The sequence below is a fragment of the Meriones unguiculatus genome, chromosome 9, assembly GCF_030254825.1.
Source record: "Meriones unguiculatus strain TT.TT164.6M chromosome 9, Bangor_MerUng_6.1, whole genome shotgun sequence".
NCBI lineage: Eukaryota > Metazoa > Chordata > Mammalia > Rodentia > Muridae > Meriones > Meriones unguiculatus.
In genome coordinates this window covers 58,635,731-58,660,070 of record NC_083357.1, presented here as the reverse complement: position 1 = coordinate 58,660,070, position 24,340 = coordinate 58,635,731, and the positions used below count along the sequence as shown (strand labels likewise).

The 24,340-nt window shown below is 38.3% G+C and overlaps 1 protein-coding gene across 1 annotated transcript in view; it reads right to left on the bottom strand.

Annotated features, from left to right (window-relative positions):
* The window catches only part of LOC110562796 (olfactory receptor 4Q3), a 29,831-nt gene that overhangs the window by 1,204 nt on the left and 4,287 nt on the right, over positions 1-24,340 (bottom strand). The window contains exons 2-5 of the mRNA XM_060390651.1: positions 23,732-23,814; positions 8,426-8,602; positions 6,882-6,950; positions 4,558-4,634 (exon numbers count right to left, since the gene is read on the bottom strand). Of these exons, the coding sequence (XP_060246634.1) occupies positions 4,558-4,634; positions 6,882-6,950; positions 8,426-8,602; positions 23,732-23,814 (406 nt within the window). The remainder of the gene's footprint in view (positions 1-4,557; positions 4,635-6,881; positions 6,951-8,425; positions 8,603-23,731; positions 23,815-24,340) is intronic.

Here is a 24,340-nt window from a genome sequence, read left to right as displayed (position 1 = left end):
ACCTCTCCCTGCCCCTCCTTTCCTCCACTCTCAATAGAGCAGAAGGTGTATGTCCAGAAGAGACAATGTTGTGTCTGAACCAGCTCTGGGAAAACACAAAGTGAGAAAAGATTTGTATTTTCTTTTGTGATATATAGGTTTTCATACACTTTTTTTTTAAAGTATTAAATTTCACTTACAAACTTTATGTGATTGTGTGTTTGAATTGCGTGGGTGCATGTGTGCTGTAGTATACACGTGGAGGTCAAAGGCCAACTTCTAGAAGTCTGTTCTCTCCTACCACATGGGTCATGCAACTCAGGGAGGGCAGCTGGCACTTTTCCCTGGTGAATGATCTCAATGGCCCAAGATTTGTATTTTCTCATTCCTACTTACCCACTCAGTATTGTAGTTAATTATTTGAGAAATTCAGACAATTTGGTTGACAAAACCATTTACACTAGATGTAAAAAAAAAAAAAAAAAAAAAAAAAAAAGATCTAAACGCGCAGAAAAGTGCCAGGATTTCTAAAAAGAAAAATATTTAATAACAAGAATAACTTCTCCAAAATAGTAGCTCAGTAATAAGCAGAGAAGAGGAAGACTCTGGGATGAGGCAGCCCTCCCAGTGTGTCTGCCCTCCTCCAGAGCAAGATGTGAAAGTCCATCAAACTCTACAGTTTAGTAAGTCAAGGAAGCGATTGTGTCACTTTATAAAATAAACAAGAAAGTAAAACAAAGGGAAAATACAGCATAGAAAATATTTAGTATTGCGTGTGCAAGGAACAGTTGAACCACGCTACACTGGGATTTTTTCAGTCTTCCTCTGTGTAACAGGAGTGCATATTTTCTTGAAGAAACAGCCTCTTGATGGTTTTTTGTTGTTGTTCTTGTTCTTGTTTTGTGTGGGTTTGGGAGGGGAATAGGAGTTGTCTAAAATGTTTAGTTAAAAGAGATCAAGTTTTTACTACAACTATAAATATAATTTCTAACACTATATTGTATAAAGTATAAAAATATAATAAATATATATTAAAGAATAAATACACACATGTATTGACGGGTTGGTTACTACCAAGCCTAATGACCTCAATTTAGTCCCAGAACTCACGAGGTGGAAAGAAAGAAATAACTCCTGCAAATTTTTCTGACCTCTACACATTTACTGTGCCACATTTACCCATCCCCCTCATCCACACTCATTCACACACAAAATAAAAAATATATATAATTTTAAAATGTTTATACTGAAAAATTTCCTGTGATGTTTGACTCTTATAGGAAGGATGTAATGTATTGTTTATATTTCAAAAGTATAGTCCTACAGAAAGACAACCTTGCATTATAGTAGGTAGGTAAGATTAAAATTAAACCACAAGGGTAGGTTATATAAGAATGTGTAAATGCAGTAAAGCCCATATCACAACAAGCCATTTTATTCTTAAATTAATGATCTACTTCTTTAAAATAATATTTAATCTTAAGGAATTTCAGTGCTGTTCACATTTAGATAGTTCCTAAAGTTTGTAGTAATAACACTTTTGCCAAGAATTCAATCAAAATTTTAATACTTAAAAAGATAAAATAATATCTTTTGTATTTGATTATTTGAGTTATAATCGGTTATTTGAGGGATTATTAAGGTAAGGACTACGTACGTAATGGTTTCTGTAGTGGTTTTTTTGGTTTTTGTTGTTTTTATTGGTGGTGGTGTTGTTTTTGCTGATTCAAAACATATATTGCCTTCAGATAACATAAAACACAATGCCGACAAGGTCCAGTTTACTATCAATATTTAATAAAACCTGCATATTTTCTAAAAATATCTTCCAGTTTATGTTTCTAATAATCTTTAATCACAAATAGGAAAGGATCCTCTGAATGTTCTATACAGGATACAAAGAACATTATCTCCTTTAACATGAAAGAATGCCTACCAATAAGTTTATCTTCCACCACAACATACTTTATCTTTCCAAGAAAGAAAATGAATGCAATATTACGGAGAACAGTATGAAGTTTCCTAAGAAAATAAAACTAGACTGTAATATGATCCTGAAATTCTCCTTTACTGTAAACCCTTTATTAGGTTTACACCAAAAAAAAAAAGAAAGAAAAATAAAAAGAAATCAGTATTGAAGAGAATTTTATTCTCCCAGATTCACTGCAGCATCATTAATACGAGGCATAGAGTAACAACAATCTACTGCCCATCAACTGATGGATGGAGAAAGAAAATATATACACAAAGAGATAGTGTTTAAAAGAAGGTGAAATTTTGCCATTTGTAACAAGACGGATAGAACTAAAAAAATTACAGAAGTGAAATCAGCCAGGCAAGGAAACAAATGTCCCTGACTTTCCTCACATGTGGAATCTCTAAGATTTGTATCATAAAAGTTGAAACAGAAGTCAGTGGTCAGTGGAGATGTGTAGGAAGGATGCAGAAGTGTTGCTTTGCTTGCTGAGTACCAAGTTATAATTAGATAAAAATAAGTCCTGGTGTTCAACCAACAACAAAATTCACTGTCTAATTCACAAAACTAGAAGGGATGTTGAACATTTCTATCCTAAAAAGGTAATAATTGTTCTAGAAGATAGTATTAGCCTAATCTGCATTAGACAGTGCACACCTATATCAAAGCATAACGTTGCTGTATTAAGATGCATGGTCTGCAAGATTTGTATACAAGTTAAAAGTAAATGTTATTTCAAAGTTTCCCTTCCTAAATTCTACAGGAACAGGCAGGTGAATAAAAATAAAGATTTTGCTTCCTTGTTCCATGCCAGCCTATTGACCATTTCATGCTGCATTCCTTAGGAATAACAAGAATTTTCAAAAGTCAGCAGAATGTATTTAATTCACAAAACACATCATTGAATGAAAACTTTTATTAGTAAATGTCTGTTTGGAGAAGGATCCCACTGCGCGGAGCAAAGAAAACAAAGAAGCCCTTCAAATGCTGTCTAGGTACCAAGAGTTGGACAGCTGGTCTCTGACCTCTCTTTCTAAAACAGGGATCTAAGGGCTGGAGAGATGGCTCAGCAGTTAGAAGCACCGTCTCTGTAGAGGAACGATATCAAATCTCCAGCACCTACATGATGCTGTAACTCTAGCTCCAGGGGGTCCAACACCCTCTTCTGGACTCCACAGACCCTACAAATTGTTTTCTTATATTGAAATGATAAAGCCAAGAGTGTAGAGAGTAAAAGAGTAAAACACAAAGGGCATTTAAAAAGCATCAAAAGCAGAAAGGAGACCAGGGCAGAGGGAGTAGTTTGCATAAACATGTATGATGAACTTACGTCATTGTTTATAGGGACCAATGTGCTTGAAATGTGATGATAATAATATGGTATCTTGCTGTTCATCACACCTGTATTCTCACAATCTTGGGCTAAGCAACAGTAATCTTCAGATGACCATTCCAGTTGGTAAGACTGTGTCTTAACCTCTTCCTTATAAGCCAATCTAAAGTTAAACGATGGCTGTGTAGGTTAGAAACATCCCCTGTCCCTAGGGCTCCAGCCCTGTCTGAGATTCTTATGGTCATTACATCACTGCTCAGCCTAATGAGCCCTGAGATCTCTGGGCTGCTGTTATTTGAATTGGCTGCATATCAGTTCTTGCTAGAAAGATGACCTGAGATCTGTATGCTTCAAAACTCTCAGGTGTGAGGCACAGGGCAGCTCAATTTTTAAATTAATCTATCTATCTATCTGTCTGTCTGTCTGTCTATCTATCTATCTATCATCTATCTAACTATTTATTTATTTTTGTGGATGTAGCAAACTCCAAAGAGCAAGCTCCAACAACTTTGTTTTTTCTCCCACAGTTTATATATACCAGCAAAATCTTTCACAATGTTATTACATTCTATTTTTCTTTGAGTGAATGATTACTATGTGTATACATAAAAAAAACACGTGTTCCTCAATACCCTCTCATGATTAAAAGTTTTATACAGTATTGGTGAATAACAAATTAATCCCAAGAACCTACATATATGTGTAAGTAAACAACTTTTATCTATTAACAAAGTATAAGCAAACAAGGTAATTCTTTCAGCCAGTTTGCTAGACTGCAATTTGAGGTTACCAAGAAAGAACCAATTATCTTAAAAAATAATCTTATAAAATCTTTTTTTAAAGTCACAAATTTAAAGTTTTACATAAAAAATCAACCATTTCTACTTTAAATCCCCAAGGTGCACATCTACCCATTAACAATTTTTATTAAATCATATCAGAAAGCTGAAGGCAAAAATGGGTACAGGAAATTAATAACCCGATCACCAGCCCAGCTTCAGCAAGAGAGTTACATCATCTAGTGCTAGCTGGGATATTGTCCTTGCTCCCTAACCTCAAAAAGTCCCTAGATCAACTATTAAGAGTGTACTTTTCTGAACTTCAAATTTTTCCTCAAGGTTTTCTACATCCGTTTTCCACTAACAAAAATATCTCAACCTAACTTTCTAAACTATTTATATCAAATCAAGAACTCTGTAAAATCATTAACTCATCTAAACAATATTATTTTATGAAAGTTTGTCTTCATGTTGTTCTGCAGGAAAATTACCTAATAGAATGGGCTGTCACCCAGGAAACAATTACATCAGACTGTAGGCAGCGAAGGTCTCTCCTTGCCCGATCACACTATGACAGATATACAAGGAATATAGCACTGATAAACATGAGAAGGCACAGGAGGAGCAAAATGCAACCCAGATACAAAGACATTGGGGCCATGCCTCTCCAAGTCCCACCCACCACAGCCATGCATATCAGGGGGTCTTCTCCATGAAAAAAAAAATATAAATAATAAAAATTTAAAAATATATAATAAAAAATAAAGTTCTACCAAAAAATCATACTCAGAATAAAAAGAGAGAGACAGAGAGAAAAGAAAAATAAATAGCTGAGTAGTATTCTATTGTGTAAATGTACCACAATTTCTTTATCTATTCTTCAGTTGTGGGATATCTGGGCTGTTTCCAGATTCTGGCTATTGTGAATAAAGCTGCTGTGAGCATAGTTCAGCAAATGTTCTTGTAGGATGGCAGAGCATCTTTTGGGTATATGCCCAGGCCTGGTATAGCTCAATCTTGAGGTAGTACTATTCCCCATTTTCTGAGAAAGCACTAGATTGATTTACAAAGTGGTTGTACAAGTGTACATTCTCACAAGCAATGTAGGAGGGTTCCTCTTTCTCCACATTCTCTCTATCATGTGATGTCACTTGAGTTTTTGATCTTCGCCATTCTTATGGGTGTAAGTTGAAATCTAAGGGTTGTTTCAATTTGTATCTCCCTGATGGCTAAGGAGCATGTCTTTAAATGTTTCTCTGCCATACTATCTTCCTTTATTGAGAATTCTGTTTAGTTCTGTGCCCATTTTTTAAATTGAGTTACTTGGTTTGTTGGTGTTTAATTTCTTGAGTTCTTTATATATATATTTTGGATATTAGTCCTCTGTCAGATGTACGGTTGGTAAAGATCTTTTCCAAGTCTGTAGGCTGTCATTTTGTTCTGTTAACAGTTTCCTTTGCCTTACAGAAGCTTTTCAGTTTCATGAGGTCTCATTTATTTTATTTTTTATTGTTTGAAATGATTTTTAACTTTTTTATTATTTTATTACAATTTGTTCACTGTGTAGCACCCTTCCTCATTTCCTCCTGGTCCCACCCTTACTCCTTCTCCCCTCCATCTCTCTCCCCTAGTCTACTGACAGGGAAAGTCCTCCTCCTCTACTATCTGACCCTAAGTCCCATCAGGTCTGCTTGGATCCTCTTCCTCTATGGATGGCTAGGTCTACCCACCAAGGAGAAGTAATCAAAGAGCAGGCAACTGAGTTTGCATGGTATATACTCACATATTTGCTGATAATAGTCATATAATATAGGATAGACATATTAAAATCTACAGACCTAAAGAAGATAAACAACAAAGAGGACCCCAGGAAAGATGCTTAATTCTCATTGAGAAGGGCAAACAGTATAGACACTGGAAGCAGTTGAGGAGAGGGAACAGGACTGGAGCCTTCCACAGATGTTCTCTGAAAGACTCTTCCCAGCAGAGGATAGAAGCAGATGCAGAAACTCACAGCCAAACTTTAAGCAGAGTGCAGGGAGTCTTATGGAAGAAGGGGAAGATAGAAAGACCAAGAGGGGACAGAACCTCCACAAGTTGGCCAACAAAGCCAAAACCTCTGGGGCCCTTCAGAGATGCATCAACCAAGGACCATGCATGGAGAGGACCTAGACACCCTGCTTAGATGTAGTCAATAGGCAGCTCAGTCTCCATGTGGGCTCCCTAATAAAGGGAGCAGAGGCTGTTTCTGACATGGACTTGGTTGCTTAGTAGATTTTGAATGGCTACCATTAGTGTTGAAGAGAACACTTTGTGCTTGCTGTAGAAACCAAATAAACCATGATTTTTCTTTGAGAGTTCAATGTTTGTGTGAAAAGTGCCACAGTTTTTGTTTGTTTGTTTTACATAATGGTTAAGTAAACCTTCAAAAGAGTCTGTAGAAAATGGTGAATGATAGTGACATTTTTTTTTATCTGCCTATGGAAGTAACTGAATGTGTAGTCCCGCTGGCTTGAGACTAGCCATGGTTAAAGCTTTGGCCTCTGCTATGGAGGCTATGAGGGAGTGACAAATGGCCAGCCTGCTCACAAAAGCCAGCAGGGACAGGATTGAAACAAATATCCAAGTAGTTTTTATTTTAAATCTTTCTAATTTAGCATCAATAGGAATGGTTTTGAGGAACCTATCCACTTGTTTTACTGCTGATAAACTTAATGACTACCAATTGTGTTGCTAGTTGATTCATTTCTGCTGGATTATTTATTTATTTATTCATTTATTTATTTTGATAATTGGAGAAAAATCGCCAACGCACCCAGATTAAGCTTACTTCAATGTCAGCATGCAAGGAGGGCCGGGTAGAGGAGAGAATGAGGACGAAAAACTAACACAAAAAAAGGGCTTAGAAAAAAAACTATCAAAGCAGACGCTGAGACTTATGGCCAACTGTTGGGCAGAGTGCATGGAATCTTATGAAATAAGTGAGAAATAGTAAGATCTGGAGAGGACAGGAACTCCACATGGAGAGCAACAGAACCAGAAATTTGTACACAGGGGTCTTCCCAGAGACTCATACTCCAACCAAGTACCATGCATGGAGATAACCTAGAACCCCTGCACAGGTGTAGCCCATGGCAGTTTAGTGTCCAAGTGGGTTCCATAGTAATCAGAAGAGGGATTGCCTCTGATATAATCTGATTGGCCTGCTCTTTAATTACCTCCCCCTGAGGGGGGAGCAACCTTACCAGGCCACAGAAGATGACAATGCAGCCACTCCTGATGTGATCTGATAGACTAAGATCAGAAGGAAGGAGAGGAGGACCTCCCTTATCAGTGGACTTGGGAAGGGGTATGCGTGAAGAAGGGGGGACTGGGAGGGGAGGAGGGAGGAGCTTACGGGGGGATAAAAGTGAATAAAGTGTGATTAATAAAATTAAATAAACTACATGCAAGGTGATGTAACCCTCTCTTGGATGCAATATCACTCTTCTGCTCTAATATTCAACCACCCTCTTCTCAAAGAGTTTGCTCTTCTCTTCTACAGAAATATTTTCCATGAAGTCAAACGTATTTTCTTCTCTGAAAATCCTGTTAAAACACAGCTGGAGCATAAGCCTGTCTGCCATGAGCTTGATGTGTTTCTTTATTAAAGTGTAATTTATCCTAACCAGCTTTGCCAGAAAAGTTGGGGTGAGGAATTCCTGTTCTATTTTCAGGGCATTGTTAATTACTTCTTTCACTGCTTGGAAAGCAGGAATGTGAACATCAGACGGGCAAAGTCACAGTGTTAATCAGTTGTTTGTGCTAATAAGCTCATTGAAAATTGGAGTACCCAGCACAAACCCTTATTTCTTGAGCCAGAATACTTATACAAAAGAACCAGAAAGATGTAGCCACTTGCTCATTCAATCCAACACAAGATCCATCCTTTTGCCTTCTTCACACAAGGCATAGTTTCAGTGGCAAATAAAGAAATCCCCTTTATGGAATTTCTTTGGAATCATTAACACAGATGTCAATAAACTGAATATATTTCAAACATGTTTTCCATGACAGTTTGGAAGCCATAGAAACAGGTGGCTTCTGCAATTTGAATCTTTTGGCTAAATCACTCTACCAAATCTTCATTTGCTATGCCATCACTTCCTGAAAATAAAAAAAGCCATGAGACAGAAATCTCTTTCCACAGGCATCCTCCATTACTAAATACCATTGGAAAGAGCCATCTCCTTCATATTCCCAGAAAGTTCAAAGACTTCAGATTTTTTGTGCATGTGTCAGATAGTAGTACTAAACAGAGAAGTACAAATTGCCATGGTTTTCCTCCAGTTTTATCCCATTCTGGGCCAGTTACTTTACCTTCCAGCTTGCTAGGGTTCTAGAAGATTTTCCTCGTAGCCTTGCTGGCCAGTATTTAAACTGTCTCAGTTCTTGTTTGCCAGGACAAGTCACTGCGGGGTAATACCTGCAGTTAATGATGTCAAAGAGCAGCAGTGGAAGAGGAGCCAAGAACTGAGATATCAAGGAGCACAGCAGCTGGAATCCAACCCAGAAAAATTTAATTTAAAAAAAAGCAATTCAGCTGTAGAAATAAATAAATAAATAGATAGATAGATAAAGAAATAAATAAACAAAGAAATAAATAAATGAAATCACATATGAATGGGGCTAGAAACAAGCATCCTGACTGAGGTGACCAAGAGGCAGAAAGAAAATATTCCATGTTTTCTCTTATAGGCAAATTATAGCTTTCAAACTTTTGATATGTGTGTTTCCATTAGAACACCCACAAAGTTGAGGTAGCCAACAGGAAAAGGGGGGAAGAAGAGGATCTTTCAATGAATGGGAAATAGACTATCTTGTCCTAAAGGAATAAAGGGGGAATTAGACAGGAAGGGATGGGCCAGCTAGAGGAGAGAATGAGGAGGAAATACTAACACCCAAAAATTGGGCTTTTCAAAAAGCTTATGGAAACCTACTGCTGTAAAAGTTCCCTAAAATATAAACATGTATAAAAGGAATTTAAATAGAGTTACCTTGTAATGAGAAAGACAGTACCCCCAACTGAATATCATATGCTACTAAATAGAACCACCAATGCTAGGAAATGTTTTACATCATTTTGAGTCACTGGCCAAAGGGATTATATAGATTCCCCCAAACGTGATATACTCACTGTCAATGCTATCAGTTACTGCTCAAAACCTGACAGTAAGGCCCTGCTGCTGAAGACATCACATTATGTCACAGAACATGAAAAACAAACAAACAAAAGAAAAAAAACAAGCTAATATTCAACTGGAAGCTTCACCCTACTGACTATCATTCATGGTACAAGAAGGTAGTACTGGGCAAGAAAAGTAATCATCAATCTCACCCAACCATGAACCCTGTCAGCTACAGCAGTAATCAGCCTGCAAGGTGGTGCAATAATGGCACAGATGTTATGGAAGCAACCTAATCAACCACTTTTAAAAATTATACCTATACCTGACACTGTTTATGGAAATCAAGAATATGACACTAGATAGATCATTGGACCTAGGGCAAATCCACTATTATTCTGCTAAATGAATGTGGCAATAAAACTACTACTAGTAATGTATTATTGTACCCATAGATAGATAGATTGGTGCATTTTACATCCCTTACTGGATAAGGGATAGACTTATCCTTTGCAATAGACTGTAATTGTGCTGGCTAGTTTTGGTATCAACTTGACATAAGCTGGAATCATTTGGAAAGGGAAACTTCAATTGGGAAAATGTCCCTAGCAGACTGGCTTATGAGTAAACTTGTGGGATATTTTATTAATTAGTGAACTGAGGTAGGGGATAGCCCCTGTGCAGGGGATTCTCTGGTGAATAAAAGAAACTCATGTGAGCCATGGAAAGTAAGTCAGTAACCTCTGTTCTTCATGGGTCTGTATTAGTTCTTGCCTCCAGGTTCCTTCTTTGAGTTCTTTTGCTGACTTCCATTGATTTAGGACCATGAGCTGAGAGCATTAAAATAGATTAAAACCTTCCCTTCTCAAGTTGCTTTTGGTCATGGTGGTTTACCACAGCAAGAGAAACCCTAATTATGACAGTACTGAACACGGAGATCCACAACCAGACAATATGTAGAAAATAAGAGACTTGGATCACTCATCCCTAAGTGGGAGGTTTTCTTAGCATACCGAGAGGCTCAGAAATTTATGTGACAGCATGCACAAACTGTATAAGCTCAAGCTAGAAAAAAATCTCAGCACAGGAGAGAGGAAATGGGCACAAACTCTCTGCCCCCACAGTCAAAACGTTATTCACAAGTGTTAGCTTCTAGGAAAGACAAAATCAGCTTTGTTCAGCTGAGTGAAACTGAGTATATCAACCATATGCAAGAGACTGCCCCTTATTCTGGAATAGCTGGCCAATGCAGACAGAATCACAAGTTTGGCTTGGTTGGGTTTCAGTGTTGGTTCATTTTTAAGAGAGAGAAATAACATGAAGTTGCTGGGAGCCAAAGCTATCTACTGAAGCCAAAGTCAAACAATAAGCCAAAGCTATCTAGTGGAGACAAAGTCAAACAGTGAGCCAAAGCTATCTAGTGGAGACAAAGCTATTTACTGAAGCCAAAGCCAAGTAGTGAGCAAAGGTCATTTAGTGGAGACCTAAAGCTATTTAGTTGAAGAGATACCTAGGACCCGAAATCATGGGTAAGGACATCCGTCTGTTAGTTTTAGAGCATCCGTGAGATAGCTTAAGAAAACATCCTTACAGCATCTTGCAGGTACAATATTTAACCCATGAAAGCACTCTTCCTATTTCCTGCAGCAGTAGATTAACCTTCCCCCTTTCCTGTCTTCTCCCTATATGAGTTGGGTAAAAATTTCTAATAAACAGAAGCCTTGATCAGACAAACAGACTTGGCTTCCTTCCTTGCACTTCTAGTCCCCTCCCATTCCTTCCACTCTTCTCCCACAGTGAAGCCCCTCGGGTCGGGCCATATGAAGTTGTGTGGGCAGGGAGGCAGGGGACTATCTGGGGATAGTTGAGGAAGGAAAAATATTATTAAAATATATGTTATGAATTTCTTAAAAGTAAAAACATTAAAATGTGCTATTAAAAAAGGAAAATAATGAACTTCTTAAACTTGGTATGTTGTTACCGGAATAAACTGAGATCACATTAGGCATAAAATTAGAAATTGCATATAGCAATGGAAGTTTGGAAGTAGTTCCTTTAGGAAGCTGATCATCCTTTTATGCAAATGTTTATATTACTGTGCCTTAAAGAAGGAGCTGGTTTCCGCCTTCCACCTTCCACCTTCCCGATGGTGAGTGCTCTCTGTCATGAACAATTCCACATTTGGCTAAGGCTGAGTATCTGGCTTGCTTCCATGTATGTGGACCTATCTGCATTGCCCACGTGGCACGCTGGGGTTGGCTACCAAGAGGCTATTTAAGCTGTGGGCTGGCTTTCCCCAGGGTCAGATGATTGTTCAAGGTTCCTGAATAAACTGCATTGAAAAAAACAAAAAAATAAAAAATAAAAATTAAAAAAAATGTTTTTATTAAACTAGCAACAATAACAAATAGTGGATATGAAAGCTTTGAAAGATAGAATCATTAAAAGAAAAAATCAGGGCCCTAATAACAATAGGGCCTAATAACAATCGTGTTGCTGAGAAGCACTATAGTAAATTCTATTTTAAAAATTCAAAACACTATAAAACTAAATGTTTTAGTCAAAACTCATTAATGTATATATAAAAATAAATTTAAATTTTTCTTCAATTCTTCACACAATAAAAACCTCACACAGGGTACTTAAAAACAGAATTATTGGCATTAAAAAAAAACCACACAAGAGGACAATTTATATGTCTCCAAAATCAAACTAATCTCATTGTTCCTATAAGAACCAATGAAAAATAACAATCAACAGGTTTGAATCAAAAACCCAGACTCAGTACTCAGTACTCTTGCCTGATGCGTCTAAAACAAAAAGGGGGAACTGTCGAGAGCTGCGTAATGCTATGCCTTAAAGATGGAGCTGGTTTCCGCCTTCCACCTTCCCGATGGTGAGTGCTCTCTGTCACGAACAATTCCACATTTGGCTAAGGCTGAGGATCTGGCTTGCTTCCATGTATGTGGACCTATCTGCATTGCCCCCGTGGCACGCCTGGGTTGGCTACCCAAAGGCTATTTAAGCTGTGGGCTGGCTTTCCCCGGGGTCCGAGGATTGTTCAAGGTTCCTGAATAAACTGCATTGAAAAAAAAAAAAAAACCCAGACTCAGAAATATAAATGCTATTTTTTGTGTAGAGAAAACTATAAATTTTTCTTTTGCATATGTTAGTATATGGGGAGCTAGGGAGGAGTATGTAGGTCATGAAACAAGAAAAAGAGACTATAAAAAGGCAGAGATCTTAGCATGAGTAGGGAATAGAGAGAAAAAGAATGATTAGTCAAATGTGACATGAAAACAGAATCAGGGCTGTAGAGGAGAGGAAGGCAACCTAAAGGTTGAGAGGAAGAGCGGGAGGGAAATCAACTGAAGGAGAGCAAAGGGTGCATGAAATTACCAATGAAACTTGTTATTTGTATGCCAACTAGAAAAACTAATTTGAACAGAAGATTTCAGACAAATAAAGCCGGATATGAATCTGAACGGCATCCTTGTAACTTGTATTCTATGGAAAGTATTTTGTCATTTATATAGAAACTCACCTTCCTTCTCTCCCCTTCCTCCACCCTCCAGCGTTGGTGGCAAGCCTGAATTCCCTACAGTAAAGCTATATAAGCGCCTCTGCAACCTTCCTGCTCTAAAGGAGGAAAGGAACGTGATACTTGATATCAAGACCAGACATATGTGGAAACTGGAGAATTGGTTCAGTGGGTAAACACACTTGCCACACAAGTGTGAGGTCCTAAGTTCAAATCCCCAGAACTCATATAAAAGTCAAGCATACAGAACAAAAATCTGTAATCTCAGCACCACATGGAAATGAGAACAAAGACAGGAAAATCCTTGGAAGCTCTTAGACCAGCTACTGTGACATACACAATGCTAAAATATCAGAGAGCTTGTTCAAAACAAGGTAAAGGGCCCATGATTCCAACAAGGTATCAACCAACACCCATGTTGTCCTCTGATCTCCACACAGATGCCTATGTATGGACACATGCATGCACCTGCCCAGGACTAGTGGTGAAGCAAGAACAGAGACTCGGATTTACATGACTAAGTCCGAGACCTAGCAACCAAAGAAGGTCATCACAAGAACTGCCCTCGATTACTCCAAGGATTGTACGAGCTCCTTCAACAAACAAAAAATGTACCTCTAGAAGCCAAATGAAAACCTACCCTCTCCAGAAAACTCTTCATTGCCTTTTGTGAATGAAATCTCTGAAACCTCACCAGCTTATGAGCTACATGAATGCTGGAGCTAACATCTTTTGTGCAATGGAGTCCACGCTTTCACTACCATTTTCACTCCTACTAGTTTGTGTCTAGTTCTGTTCATTGTGTGACAGAGAAAAGACCTGAGCATTGCGTCACAGGACACACTGAGCCCTCTCTAGTAACAGCAGTTGGTGACTAAGGAAAGATAGAAATGACAGAAAGCACGAGCCTCTCTTAGGTTAAGAGAAAAATTGGCCCAGCAAAATGAAGACTGTGTAGCCCAAGACTCCACCCAGAGAGAGAGAGGAGAGGCAGGGAGCAGGAGGGAGAGGCAATGCTTCTGTTTATAGGTTAGAGACATCCATCTGCATGGTCAACGCCTCTGACTACTCCAAAACTCTACTGTTCTCTTTCCCTGCTAGTCCTTGTCTATATGATACTGAGTTTTGGGTCTTTCTCACCAGTTTTACTCTGCTGCTCCTGCTGACGACCCTTCCTCTGATTAGCTGCCTTAAATGGTTCTGGCTTCATTACCTCGGGACACTCTTTCATGCTTGTTGGTGGAAATTAGGTGGACATGGACTCAGAGGCCAATTCAACTATGATGTCTTTATATCCTATTGTGAGGAGGACCAAGGCTGGGTTTTGGAAGAACTGGTTCCTGCTTTGGAGAAGCCACTTCCTGAAGGTGAGGGCTTAAGATTGTGCCTGCCAGGGACTTTGGGATTGAAAACGACAGGATGGAATCCATGAATGTCAGAATGGGGGAAAGCAGAACCACCACCTGTGTGCTCACAGGCCAGGCCTTAGCAAGCCCCTGGTGCAGTCTGGAGCTGAGGCTGGCCACATACCACTTGGTGGCAAAACCTGGGACAGCTCGACTCCTGCCGCTGTTTCTGGAGCACCTTGATAGGCAGAAGCTCCATAGTTACCACCGACTCTTCTGATAGCTACAGAAGGAGGACTGTTTCGATTTATTTGAAGGGCAGGTGGAGTGGGACACTTTCTGGGAGCAACAGAAGAGACAGCTCAGGAAAGCTGGACAAGAAAGGGAAAACTAAGGGCTCTGAGGGATGTTGCTGTATAGAAGTGAACGCTCCATCATCTCTGGAGGATGGGCTCACCAAGGGAATGAAATGATATGTTTAAAATAATGTTAAATCCCAGTGGGAACAAAGGTCTTTTAAAATACTGGAAAATACTCATTCTGAAAACATCTCTGTTATGAGCTAGTTTGCTCCAATACAAAATATTGTTCAACACACACCACACATGTATACAGGTTTATGCAATCCTGTGTGCATTTTTTTCCAAAAACTTTCAAAATGAATCCATCTTTCTGCTATTAAGTTGCAGTTTCACTGGTTTGGTAAAATGCTGTGCAGTTCCAAGAATAGGTGGAGAATAGTGAGTCATCTAGGTTGAAATGGTATTTTTTAGTTCATTCATTGTTCAATAGTCAGTTCCTCTAACTCGAGTTTCTCACACATACAGCATGTCATGAGTAAAATGTGTTGCTTTAACCTGTACTGTTGATGGGGAACTGAAATCTGCAGAGGTTAAATCTGCACAGGACTTATCTCCTGGCTCACACATCATCTGTCTTGGTGCCCACATAGGCTCTTCTGCTCTCCATTTTTATTGAGCTTTGCCTTCTAACAAAAGGGAGGTATGCTCACTTTCTCACAGATTCAAGGATGTTTTGCTAAAATTATAAATGCTAAGTAAAAGTATAGTGACAAAAATGTGATGTCATGCACCAACGAAATCCTATGTGTCAGGCATGAATGTGACAAGATGTTAGTACATAAATAAAATTGCCTTATTTCAGGGGTATTTAGTACTTTGGAAAAAGACTTAAAGTTAATGCAATATTAAAGGACAGTGTCGGTCAATGGCATATAAGTCTGTATTTGAGAACTGTGTACATTTATAAAAATGGATATAAATGAAATGTGAAGAAAAAGAAAACTAGAAAGACAAACCATAAGGGACCTAGAATAGCACTGCTAGTTACTGGCACTTCTTTATACTTCTCTGCTAGGTTTTAATAAGCATGTGTTATTTTTATGATGATAACTAAATTATCTCTCAAAAATAATAAAATACTTTGGAGCAACAAGATAGCTCAATAAGTAAAGGCACTTGCCACAAAGCCTGATAATCTGAGTTCAATCCATGAGACGTGCATGATAAAAGGAGAGAATTAATTTCTGAAAGCTGTTCTCTGACCTCCTCATGCATAGTAGGGCCTGCTGGCCTATGCATACAAACTAAATAATTAAACAAATGAAATAAAAACTTTAAAAGAAGTGTTTTGTTGTTTTTTAAATAAAGAATACTTTAGCATAGACAGGCTAGTTTAAATAATTCTCAGCTTTCCACTGGGACCATAGTATATTTTATACCCAGCTATCAAGATATTTATAAAGCTGTAATAACTAAAGGAAGGCAATGTATACAGAATTAATATGAAGTGTGCCAGGTGACATCAAACATGAATCAAAATTTGTAAGTCTGTGACTTATGGCACAAGATCTGTACAACCATGGTAAAGAGAAGAGCTTTCACCACTTACCAAAAACATGGTAGGTTAAATGAACTTCCATGTGAAAATGAAATTTGACCACTATTTCACACAACATTCAAAAACTAAGCCCAAGAAGATCTCATCTCTTAGATATAAAAAATAAGATACTAAACGTTTTAGAAAAGAAAGTAAGATATTTCCATGGCTTTTAAATATGAAAAAAAATGAGCTCAGAATAAAGAAACTGGATTGATTAAAAAATAAAAGCCACATATATGGTAGAAAATATTTATAATGTACTTACCTGAAAAGATATATTACATTTAAAGAATTTTTAAAATATTATTTGATTGTTCCACATTTTCATACATTACATTAAAAATCATATCCATTTTCCAGTTCCAGGCACCCCTACCCCATCCACACCATTCTTTGGGTTGACACTATAATTTTCATGTAAGAGAGAAATGATGGTCCCAGTCTCTGTGTCTGACTCCTCATAACTATCTGTAACTCAAGTTTCATGGCATCTGATGACCCTTCTGGCCTACACAGGTACCAGGCATGTATGTGGTACAGAGACACACCTGCAAGCAAAGCATTCAGACACAGTAAATAAATAAATAAATAAATAAATAAGCTGCTAATTTTAATCGGATTACTGATAGATTTGTTAATCTTATTTATAAACTATAGACATCATTGTTGTTAAACATAGTTGTCTAAGACTTACTTTCATTCTTAGGTTGTGTGTTCAATATGGCTGTTGTGTCCTTTGTTATGCAAAACTTTGTATCTGTGTAATCTTTTTTCCTATGCACTTGGGATCATATGCAGAAATTCATTGTCTGTGTGAGTGGTTTAAAATCTCTAGCCTAAGTTTCTTCCTAGGGGATTTATATTTATATATTTACAAATATATATATTTACATATACTTAGAGTGTATATTTAGCCTTTTGCTTCATTTTGGTTTTGGTTGCGTACAGGGTAAGTGATCTGGGTTAAGTTTAAATCTGTTTCTTGTGAATGTTGAGTTTTGCAGCACAATTTATTGAAGAGACTGTCTTCAGTACAGGTTTTGTTGTGTGTTTGTTCATCTGTTCATTTGTTTGTTTTGGTGCCTTTGTTGAGCATCAGTTGGCTTTAGACATTGCAGGCTTGTTTCTGAGGTGTCTGTTCTGCTCCATCGTACTGTGCATCTGTTCCTATGCCAATGCTACACTGTTTTGGATATGATAGCTCAGTGATACGTTTTGAATCAATTATTGTGAAGCTTCTAGATTTGTTTCTTATGGTTGACATTGCTTTAACCGTTTGTGAAATTTTTGCCTCCATTTGTATTTTATATGAATTTTTTTACTTCTATTTTTGTAAATAATATCATTAGTATCTTGGTGGGAATTGCATTAGCTCTGCAGCTTGTTTGGGACTATATGGATAGTTAAACAGTATTAACTATTACAAAGCTATTACAATGTCTATTGAATATGAAGTCTTTCCATTTTTCGGTAACTGCTTTAATCCATTTTGTTGTCATTTTGTAACTATCATTGTAATCTTTCACATGTTGGATTTATTACCACATGTACTGTAACAGTTATGAGTTTGTTTTTTTCATGATTTCTTTTTTGAATTTAAATTTATTTTTATTTTATTTTATTTTTATTTTACAACCCAGGGGTGCCCCCTCCCTCCTCTCCTCCCAGTATCCCTCTTCCCCATTTCCCTATCTCCTCTCCCTTTCCCCCCAGAAAAGGAGAGCACTCTGCTCCCCATCTCAACTCAACCTTCCCCAGCACATCAAGTCATATCAAGACTGAGCATATCTTCATCCCCTGAAGCCAGGCAGCCCTACCAGGGGGAAGTGATCAAAAAGTAGGCAATAGAGTCCAGGTTAGAAACAGTACCCCACCCCTCCACTTGCCAGGCAACCCATATGAAGGCCAAGCAGCCCATTGGCTACACGAGTGCAAGGCAGCCTAGGTCCAGCCCATGCATGGTCCTTAGTTGATGTCTCAGTCTCTGAAAGCCTCCATGGGACCGGATCCATTGTCTCTGTTGGTCTTCTTGTGAGGATCCTGCTCTCCCCCCCCACCTTTTTTTTTCTTCCACAGGTCCTTCCATTTTTTCCCCAACACTTCCACAGAGCCCTCAGAGCTCTGCTCCATGCTTGGCTGCAAGTCTCAGCATCTGTCCCAATCAGCTGCTGGCTGGAGCCTCCCAGACTATAGTCAAGTTAGGCTCCTGTCTGCAGGCATAGCAGAGTATTATTATTAGTGTTAGGGGCTGATCTCCACTGTGGGGTGAGTCTATTGTTGGGCCAGTTATTGGTTGGACTTTCCCTCAGTCTTTGTTCCCTCAATATCCCTGCACATCTTGTAGGCAGCATAACTTTTGAATCACAGGTTTTGCCTGTGGGTTGTTGTTCCCTTCCTTTCACTAGTCCTGCCTGGGTAGGAGGTGGTCACTTAGTCTTCATATCCCTCCTGATAGGAGTCTCATCTAGACTCAGACCCATGTCCTCCCAGAAGCCTACCCTGTCTCAGGCCTCTAGCTTGACAAAGATATGCCTCCCCCCTCCCCAGTTTCCCTTCTTGTTCCCAGCCCTCTCGCCTCCCCACCTTCTCACCACATCTGACCCTGAACTTTGTTTCCTTTCCCATACCATCTCCTGCCTAGTTCCCTCTCTTTATCTACTTCTGGTGTTTATTCTATTTTCCCTTCTAAATGGCATTTAGGCACCCTCCCTTGGTCCCTCCTTGTTACTTAGCTTCTTTGGGTCTGTGGATTTTAGTATGGTTATTCTGTACTACAGGTCTAATATCCTCTTATTCATGAGTACTTACTATGCACATCTTTCTGGGTCTGAATTACCTCAGGTAGGATGATCTTTTCTAGTTCCATCCATTTCCCTGCAAATTTCATGATTTTTCTGTTTTTAATAGCTGAGTAGTATTATGTAAACATACCACAATTTCTGTATCTGTTCTTCTGCTGAGGGACATCTAGGTTGTTTACAGTTTCTGGCTATAAACTACTATGAACATAGTTGAGCACATGTCCTTGTTATGTGGTTGAGCATCTTTGGGGTATATGCCCAGTAGTGGTATAACTTGATCTTGAGGTAGGACTATTCCCAGATTTTTGAGAAAGCACCAGATTGATTTCAAGAGAGGTTTTACAAGTTTTCACTCCCAGCAGAAATGGAAAAGTGTTTCCCTTTCTCCACATCTTTGCCAGCATGTGCTGTTGCTTGAGTTTTTGATCGTAGCCATTCTGACTGGTGCAAGGTAGAATCTTAGAGTCATTTTGATTTACATTTTTCTGATGGCTAAGGACACTGAGCATTTCTTTAAGTGCTTCTTAGCCATTCGAGATTCCTCTGTTGTGAATTCCTGGTTTGGCTCTGTGCTCCATTTTTTAATTAGATTTTTTATTTTTTGATGTTTAATTTCTTAACTGTCAACCTGGAAGGGTGGTGCGGGTGGAGGTAGGAGTACCTGGGGCTGGAAAAAAAAAGGTTGTTGGATATGATTAATGTAACATATGCAAATGTGAAACAATCACATAAGAAAAGGATGAAGGCTAACAGAATGGATGCATAAGCAGGACCAATCATTTGGTTGCATACAAGAAATACACCTCAGTGATAATGATAGACATTACCTCAAAAGAAAGGGCTGAAAAAGGTTTTCCAAGCAAACAGACATAAGAAACAAGCTGGAGTCGCTATTCTAACATCTAATATCTAGTAAAATAGACTTTCAACCAGAATTAATCAAAAAAGATGAAGAAGGGCACTTCATACTCATCAAAGTAAAACTCAACCAAGATGACATCTCAGTTCTGAACATATATGACCCAAATGCAAGGGCACCCACGTTAGTAAAAGAAACATTACGAAAAGACCCAGGATATCCAAAACAATTTTATACAATAAAAGAACTTCTGGTGGTATCAACACCCTGATCACAAGCTGAACTATGGTATATACTGAATGGTACTGGCATAGAAACAGACAGGCTGATCCATTGGAAGGAAAAGTGCTTTGTCTCATTAAAAGAATAATTGTTCATACCACTTCCTTATCATGGCTTAGGGAGAATCAGTCTTCCTGGGGGTAGTTCCTTGTAGGGCAATTGTCTGACTCAACTGGATTAACTCTTAAGGGAGTTGACAGTGGCACATCTCCACCAAGAGACAGATTTCAGTCTTTTAGTAAGAGGAAATAATGTAAAAATTACATATGAAGTACCTCATTATCCAATCAGTAAATAAGTTAATGAAATGAGGAGATAGCTAAAACCCAGTAAGTATGGTTTTAAAATGTTCACCATCCCTATTCATCAATGAAAAGCAAATTAAAACCATTTGGAGATTCCATCTTATCCAGTCAAACTGGCTATGAAAGCAAATTCTAGCAAGGATGTTATTGTGAGGTATACCAATTACTTTTCTATTGCTGTGATAAGTTAGTGTGATCAAGGAAACTCATAAAAGAAAGATTTAATTGGGTTTACAGTTCCAGAGGGTTAGAATTCTTAATGGCATAACAAAGACATTATGGTCAAAAGCTCGAGCAGCAACTAAGAGTTCACATTTTGATCCATAAGCAGAAGGCAGAGAAAATACACTGAAGATTGTGAGAGCCTTTTGAAAACTCAATCATGCCTCTCCCATGACACATATACACCAACAGGGCCACATCTCCTAATCCCTCCCAAACAGTCACCAACTAAGGACCAAGTATTCAAATATATGAGCCTTGGGTATGGGGAGGGAAAATTCTCATTTAAACTACACATGTAACCAAACAGGCTCCCTTTGGGCTTCTTAGTCTCATTAATAAAAGAATTCAGTAACAGAGTCAAGTAGAAGTTGAACAATAATTTTATTTGAGTTTGAAGGGAAAAAGACAACAAGAAAGGCATGCTGATTGAAATGGGGAGATGGAGAAGAGAGAAAGCCATATGACTTGAATCAGACTGGAATGTCCAGCAAGCAATAATATGATAGGAGGAGAGAGAGGCTTCAGAGAAATAGTGAAAAATCTCAGAGTGCCATGAAAGACATATGTAGCCTTTAGCCAGTATGAAGAGAGAAAAAGACAGATGAAGTGGGAGAGAAAATTAAAAAAAAATATTTATATTTTGGGGGTTTTGTTTTAGTCAGTGAAGAGACACCATGACCAAGGCAACATATATATATATATAAATATATATATATATATATATGTATATATATATTGGAGGCTTGCTTACACATTCAGAGGCTTAGTCCACAATCATCATGGCAGAGAGCATGCTGGGAGGCAAGCCTTTGCTGGAGAAGTAAATGAGAGCTATATCCTGATCAGAAAGCAGAGAGAGAGAGAGAGAGAGAGAGAGAGACTGGGTCTGGCATGGGCTTTTAAAATTTCAATGACTAGTCCCAGGGACACACTTCCTTCAACAAGGCCACACCTATTAATTCTTCTAATCCTTTCAAATGTTTCCACTACCTGGTGTCTAAGCCTTCAAATATAAGAGCCAAGAGGGCCATTATTCAAACTACAAGTTCTAACTTGTGGTTTTCTAACAAGTGATACTGTTTGATAGAAGCAGATGCAATAAAAGTTCCAGAAAAGAAAAGTGCTTTATCTTATTAAAAGGATGATTATCCCTCCTGTTCCCTTTGAACAGCATAAAATGTCAGGTCTTCACCCAGGGCTAGATATGAAACTTAGAACAAAGCCCAGATGCCTTTACCTTTTCATATGGCAAATTAAAATTCATAGAATAGTGAAGCTGATGTTCATACTTCTAATTTAATATGTTTGTGTGTGTGTGTGTGTGTAAATGTTTTGCCTGCATGTATGTCTGTACCTCACAGAAGCCAGAAGGGGGTATAAAATCCCATGGGATTAGAGATTGTGAGCCAGCATGTTGCTGCTGGAAATCAAATCCAACTTCTATGGAAAACTAGCTAGTTCTCTTAACTGCTGAGCTATCTCACCAGCCCCTGATGTTTACATTTCTAACTTTACCATGAAGAAAAGACTTATGCTTTAAAACTTCAGTATCTTCAGGCTACTGCTATAGCAGTGCAGAAAAAGGAATCCCACAGGTAGGAATGGAAACTAGTGAAACTACTATGGAAATCAGAGTGAAAGTGAGACAGGAGATAGGTAGATTCTTATTAAAGTTGTTTTTATAACTCTATATTTGTTTCTCAGTTTCTCTCTTAACCTGGCTATCACAGAAAAAATTGAGAATCTAATAATAAATATTTATTTCACTACAAGAACTGCACAAGAACTGAGCAGTTTTATTACTCTATTCTTAACTCTCTAAGCCAATCTGGTTTCTTACCAGTATACATCCCAGAGATACTTGCACTTCGTAGCTTTTCTGCTCCAGCTCCTCTATTGATGTCTCTTTGACCTCTCCCATGGCTCAATGGCCTACTTCCTCTTCTCTCTCCTCCTCCCCAGACTGTGCAGGAAGTTCAACCCTATTCTATCCCATGATCATTTATTGGTTGTAAACTACATTATTGGCATATGAGGGCACAACTGGGGAGCAGTATTCACACAACATTGAGATTGGAGATTCTCACAACAAGGAATGCAAACAAATAGGGGTGATATAGAAATCAGCATTTGAGTTACACAATAAACTTATGCCTATAGATTCTAACAATAGACAGCTAGAGAAGAATGATGGGATCTCCAAAGGGATGATGCCATGAAATGACTCAGCAACTTTTTATCAGCCAAAATGCCATAACACAGACCAACTTAAATGCTATATCTACTTCCTCACATAGAACTTCCCCATTCTAATAGGTATTACTGACTGATTTCTAAGTGCCCTGCCAGAATATTATCCATTCTCCATTACCTTATGTATCACTACCAAGCTTTTACCTCATGAACATACACTACAGTGCTTTTCTCTCTCAAATATATAACCTTTGAAACTCAATCCTTGGGGGCTAAAAAATCCACTGTTATAGACCTCCTCCCAACAAAGGGAAACATAATTTAGTGAAATCCTTACACATACACACATCTCCTCTCCCCAGAAAGGCAACCCATGACAGACAAAAATAACAACAGCACTAAAGTTCAATTTGGTGAACCAATGAGTTTTTTTTTTTAAACCAATGAGTTTTTTATTAAGTTTACAACAGGAGGATGGATAAGGGGTTATTTACAAAGAGCAGGGGTGACTCAAAATTAGCTACATCACTAAAGCAAACACAACACAACACAACACAACAAAAACACTCCACCATGTTTGATAGCTCTGAAAGCTGCAACTCTGGGGCATACCCGCAGGCTACTTATTTGTCAGGACATCATTTCTCTTTGTAGCTCTGCTGGCAAGAATTTCATTTTCTAACAAATCATGATATTGAACACATTACTGGGCATTCTGAGTATCAAAGCATATGTTGTGACAATACCTCCAGACTAAATTGTCCCAGGACAGTTCAAGAAGAAAAAACTGTAAAATCAAATTCTCCATACTCTGACAGTATGAATTCATTTGTTTTCACAGACCTCTGGTCACTGAATGGGGCATTGATTGTACAAATAAAAACTGGCAGCCTGGCATTCCTACAGCGTACCTTACAATATCAAAACATAATTTTTGTTCTAAAACATAATAAAACTATCCAAACAAAAATGGGAAATCTACTTAGGAAGTCTCTCTAACATACTAGTTTTGTTCTGATCCAGAACTCAGGTAGCTGCCTGCTTACCTGTCTACCAGTTACCACCACAGCCACATCCCTGCCTAGTACTTTAAAGCATCCAACATAGAACACTATGTGTGGTAGGGGCCCTGAAACAAAAAGGGGAAAAAAAAAACACAGAAAAGAGCCATAAAGGTTTGACCATACCTAACATAACCATGCCTTTCTTACAACTCCCTTCCAGCCTCGTAACCTTTCCCAGAGATCTTGAAAGAAGTACATGCCACACATTTGAGTCCCTGCCAAAATGTTTTTTATGAGACCTTGCTACACCACCAAAGCAGCCCTCCCTTCTATCAAATCTAGGCTATCTTTAGAATCCCACCTTAGAGTTTTAAAATAACCAATGAAGTCAATTATCTCTTGTGTAACAAGACTTTTCTTGTAAATACACAATGTGTCTACATATTCCAGGTAAGGAACCCATGACAGACCAAAGTACAGGTAACACTGAAGTCTAACTTGATGAACCAGTGAGTTTTATTGGGGTTACACTTACAGGAGCAGAAATGACTCAAAAAAGTTTGTGTCACTAAAGCCAACCCCAACATGGGTACCAGCTCACAAAATCTAGGAATCAATAGCACACTATAATAGTCTATTGAGCTATAGTAG